General features: G+C 34.3%; 1 protein-coding gene across 1 annotated transcript; it reads right to left on the bottom strand.

Moving 5' to 3' along the window:
• Positions 1 to 4,922: 4,922 nt before the first annotated feature.
• Positions 4,923 to 5,333, bottom strand: LOC149776512 (uncharacterized). Its single transcript, XM_089941315.1, has one exon. It carries the CDS (start codon positions 5,331 to 5,333, stop codon positions 4,923 to 4,925), a length of 411 nt encoding a protein of 136 aa, XP_089797441.1.
• Between the last annotated feature and the right edge of the window lie 245 nt (positions 5,334 to 5,578).

Below are 5,578 nucleotides of genomic sequence, written 5' to 3'. Positions count from 1 at the left end.
TAGCGAATGAATTACTTGCATCCCTACCAAGTGTATCCACTACAAAATGCAGTATGTGGCTTTCGTTGCGATTTAAAATCACCTTTGCAATTTTATAAGCTGATTGTTTTCGGTTTGAGTTTCTACTTTTTACATCGATAAAATCAGTTTAAGACACATTTATGATTTAAAATTGAAGGATGGAATTAATGAAGAAAGTAGAGCACTACAAACATATGATTAGCTCAATCATTGACATGAACGATCACCCCTTTACGGACCAGCGTATGGATATTAGTGTGGAATAGAAACCAAGCAAAATGACGAACAATCAAGAGATATTAAAATATTTTAATATATTTACAGTTGATTTAAATTATTATTCAGCTCTAATAACAGTACTAACGGCCATGAACTCTCTCTCTCTCTCTCTCTCTCTCTCTCTCTCTCTCTCTCTCTCTCTCTCTCTCTCTCTCCCTTTGGTCACTTTAAATGAACTTTTACCATCATCCATAAGTCCAGACTCATCTAGGGATGCCACAAGCGAAAATCATCCTGTTCGCTAGTCTTTTCATAGATCCTGCTACTCTGGTCCAGAGAGAGAAAGAGTGAGACAGAAAATTTTCCCTAAGTCCAAAAGAATGAAAAAAAATGAGACGTGGGCAGCAGACCTTTGAACACAATTAAAGCAGGTGCATACTACAAGACAAATATATGGATGTGATCTAATCTCATCGATTAACATTTTAAACATCTTACAAACAGAACAGTTGCATAAACAGATTCATCTGAAAGATGTTTAATAAGGTTTGCCTTCAGAATATTCAGACAAACTTAGAGTGTATTATTAAAATTGTACTTGACTTGCATTTAAGATATACAATGTCCCATTAATCTGGTTCCATGGACACCTTGCCATAATAGGTTCCTTCTCCTTTGCCTCTTCCTGGTAGTGAATCAGTTTTTATAAATTACCCCAGTTGTCTTTCTACAGCTGCCTTCCCCTCCATAGACCATATTATTCTAGTCATTTTCTTCTTTTATGCTTTCACACTTGATTTGCAGTTTATACCTAAAACAAAATATTTCCTTTTACTTTCGGATATTACATTCCTCAAACATTTATACCATTTGAAATAGGAATTGTTTACCATGTTGGTTCTTCAGATGGCGATTCGTGATGCATCCCCACTGATATGCAGCTTTATGTTTACGAAACCATGGTTTAACTTGATATATCAGCCCATCATCACGCATCAGAGCTCTAATATCTGACGTCTTGTAAACATAACCCCTTTTGATTTTCACAATAATTTAATTAATTCTAATTATTGCATTGCAGAGCGACCTGTGGGCTTCCATTTATACAATTATAGTGAAATCTACATTTTCTAAAAATAAATCAATATGCCTCATTTTATGGCTTTTACACATTTATATATAATGTTTGTCTAGTTCCATTCTTTGATTGGTTGTATATATTATACTAGTCTGTTCAACAACGAACTTGATTTGATAACACACAAGATGTATGTTATCATTAATTAAAGCAGATTTAGTACGTGTCAATATTACATTGTTTTGACATCAATGTTATAAATTAGTAAACCAGATGAATGAAAATGCTTGCTTCGCTTAAACTATAAATTAAATTAGGTCTAATAATTAAAGTCTACTTTAGGATAACTCATGTTATCGTTGAGATTACAATTTCGTCTAACTCTTGTATATTAAAACATTCATTACATTCTTCCCGTTTAACCTGCACATATTTTGATTCATTGTTTCGTAATTTCAAATACTTCATAGTGCTTGTTGCCACATAAAATATTCCACCAAACTACTCTCCCTTTACGTCTTTTAACATATAGTGCGACAGAAACCTCTAAATTTTCTTATAAGACAGTCAGATACTTTGGTCGATAATTTGCCATGTCTTAGTGTTTACTGGCGTCGTTAACCACAAGCCCATGTATCTGTAATATTATATATTGTATCCATCAATAAGTGTCTGCAATATATCCATCTCATTTACTGGTTTAACATTTAATGCAATACTTCCAGATTATAGTCAATAAGAGTTCGATTAAATCTTTCATCCAAAGAGGCTTGTTAATCAGATTGGGTTGAAAAACATATAATATTTCTTTCATAAATTATTTCTTGACCTTTAGGTGATGGCATGACATTTCTTCATTGAACAGTTTCCTCTCTGTTTAAATATTTCTCTACAAATATCCTGCATGCGTGATATTTAGATAAACGTTCATATCCTTTCAAATCAATCATTAGAGGAGCTACCAATTTAGATAAAAACTTAGCAGCATATCTGAATATATATAGCAGTACATGAACACAATAAGAAAGATAGATGCCATATCACATAGTCCATGGACACTGAAATGCAAATAATTGCAACATTAATTTCCTTGAATGCATAAAGACTGTTTATCCTTATGATACTTCATGAACATCAGAAATTTACAAAAAACAAACTTTAGAAAACGTTTAAAGGCTTTTAGTTAGCATTTGTTTTCCCCATTGTCAAATTGAATTTTCAGGATTTTTCAATATATAGTTGCTACATTCAATGAATGAAATGAAATTTAAAAGTTACTGGCAATCTACTCGCAAATGTATTTGTCAGTACTGATTAGTGCAATAATGAGATTGAAAAGTGTTTTTAATGATAATTTGATTGGCATTAGTAATTTCCTCACCATGAAAAGGTTTGAAGACAGGGACAGTTTCTGGCTGTAATGTTTTCCACTATTACTATTCCCTAACTTTTAAATTATTCTTTCTAACTTGAGCTATCGTTTGATACACTTGTGCTCCAATAATATCATTATCAATACTTAAATTTTACAATCACATTAAACGCCTGTTATTTCTAATTACATACACATCACATTCGTGAGAACTTGGAGGTCTAAAATAGGTTATAACAGATGTCATATAAGAAATACATTATGGTCATTGGTGGTTGTAACATTAAATTTAAACAAATTCACTATACCATTTTGCATTCTTCACAGAGACAAAATGTTGATGATATTTAGTGTGGATCTATCTGCAGAGTACATGTTGCATGTGTGTGTACGGATATATATATATATATATATATATATATATATATATATATATATATATATATATATATATATATATATATATATATATATATATATATATATATATATATATATATATATATATATATATATATATTTGTGTATATACTAGTTCAACCACCTCAGCAACCCTTATTCAACCGACACCAAAAGTTAGGATTAACATAATATATATATGTACGGAGGAATTTGTTGCCATTATTAGCGATAAAGACCAAATATTTGATATTCCTGCATTTGGATATGGTGGTTGAGATCAATATGTAAAACCAATATATATTAAAACTTTAAAAGGTGCCGAATAGGTTAAAGATGTATATAGTATCGCTACTAATACTAATCAGATCAAATCAGAGGAAGATATTAATAATTCTAAAATCTTTGACAAGGCAGTAAATGAACATTCAGCAATTGTAAAACACTAAATGGAAGAAAAACAGGAAGAAATCGTAAAATTAAAGAAGCAGAATAAAAGAAGGTTAATAATAAAAGCTAGATTTAAAACAATTAAAGAAATAAAAAAGCTGAGTGATAGTCACTCCAGCAGCATGCTCTAGAACCACATCACTATCTATATCAATAAATATATTGACACAGTCACACTTGACCTTTAAGCAACGGGTGGTGCGTGGTCAAAAGTAAAGACAGAAGTGACTGGACAGTCAGAAGAGTAATGAATGGAAGGGCAGAAATAAGTAAAAGAGTGTCAGTGTACGTTTCGTACCTTCATCCTCAGACCAATCCGGATACCGCAGATGCAATGAGATAAGGAACCTTTAAGCAACGGGTGGTGCGTGGTCAAAGTTAAAGTAAAGACGGAAGTGACTGGACAGTCAGAAGAGTAATGAATGGAAGGGCATAAATAAGTAAAAAACTGTCAGTGTACGTTTCGTATCTTCATCCTCAGACCAATCCGGATACCGCAGATGCAATGAGATAAGGAACCTCATCCGGTATAGCCATGATAATCACTAGGTCCTACTTGAAGCTGACTAGTTCCCTGTAATGTGATTTGGGAAAGCTACTGATTGTGAGATACCAAGTCAGTAGTTTCTGAAAGTATCGATGGTAATTTGTTCCAAGTCCCTGCTGTACATGAGAAGAAGCTGAACAATGTGTCGCTGCTGACTTTAACTGGAACTTTCTCCTGTGGTTTTTCTTAGTTTCGTCATGTATTTGTCCGCTGGCATGTCCACTGGGTTATTCGCAATCTTGTCCAACATGGTTCGCCTGAATTCGAATGTTTACCACTGGAGATGGTTCAACATTGCACTGACACTGCTACTGTTAACATATTTTTTTTGTGGAATCTGGAAGCTCAACTTTGAACCCTCTGTATCTTAATTATTAGATCCTTAGTATGTGGGTTCCACACAGTAGAGAAAATACCTAAGGGCAGGTCGAACCAGAGAGAGCGGCGCAGGAAACCAAGGTTACTATTCCAGTTTTTCACTCTCTTGTCTCTTTGCCTTTGTCATGAGAGGTCTCTGGACTATTCAACCCCAATATATTGTGTTGCCTGCTCATTGGCTAACTTGTGCCCCTAATATATATATATATATATATATATATATATATATATATATATATATATATATATATATATATATATATATATATATATATATATATATATATAGATAGATATATATATTCGGACAAGATTGGTAATTTGTTTCCTGTTAACTCTTAGGATGCTGCATCTGTCTGAGTGGAACGACACACCCCAAGTTCTTTCTCAGAGGGCCAGATGGTTCAGGTCTTCTTGAAGGATCTCACAGTCCTTGGAGGCATTTATTGCCAGGTAGACTATACAGTCATCTGCAAAAGATCTTGTGTTTGACTTGGCACTCGCAGGTAGATCATTGATGAACACCATGAATACGATGGGACACAACACACTCTCTTGAGGAACTCCACTAACAACCGGTCTGTTTTTGCTCCATCTACTATAATTCTCAGTGATGTATCTGTCAGGAAATCTCTGATCCATTTCTGAGTATTACCCTTGATGCAATAGTGGTCCAACTTACTGAAGTCTTTTATGGGGGACACGAAGTAACTGAAGTCCAGGATAGCAAAGTCATGGTCCTTCCCTCCGTCTAAGGATTTGGCAAGCTCATCCACTAGGGTTATGAGCTGTGTTTCACAGCTTAGTCTGGCACGGAAACCATGCTGGCAGTCTGTTAGAATGTTGAAGTGATCTAAACGTTGCAACATTTTGTGCTGATATAGATGTATTCAAGCATTCTGCAGCAGACACATTTAAGGGAGACATGTCTATAATTGCTGCCCTCCGTGCAATGAGTAGGTTCACCTATATTGGCAGCACTCTGTACAAGAACGTCGTCAGTGATGACGAAGTTAATGCCAGGATTGCATAGGCCAGCAGAACCTTCGGCAATGTGTGGAACAGAAGGGGCAATAGTCTACAGACAAAGCTGAAAGTATACAGAACACTAGTA

The sequence above is a fragment of the Sinohyriopsis cumingii genome, chromosome 18 (assembly GCF_028554795.1).
Source record: "Sinohyriopsis cumingii isolate HCF-2022 chromosome 18, ASM2855479v2, whole genome shotgun sequence".
Lineage (NCBI taxonomy): Eukaryota > Metazoa > Mollusca > Bivalvia > Unionida > Unionidae > Sinohyriopsis > Sinohyriopsis cumingii.
The sequence above is the reverse complement of the archived record's forward strand: the minus strand, read 5'-3'. Positions and strand labels throughout refer to the sequence as shown.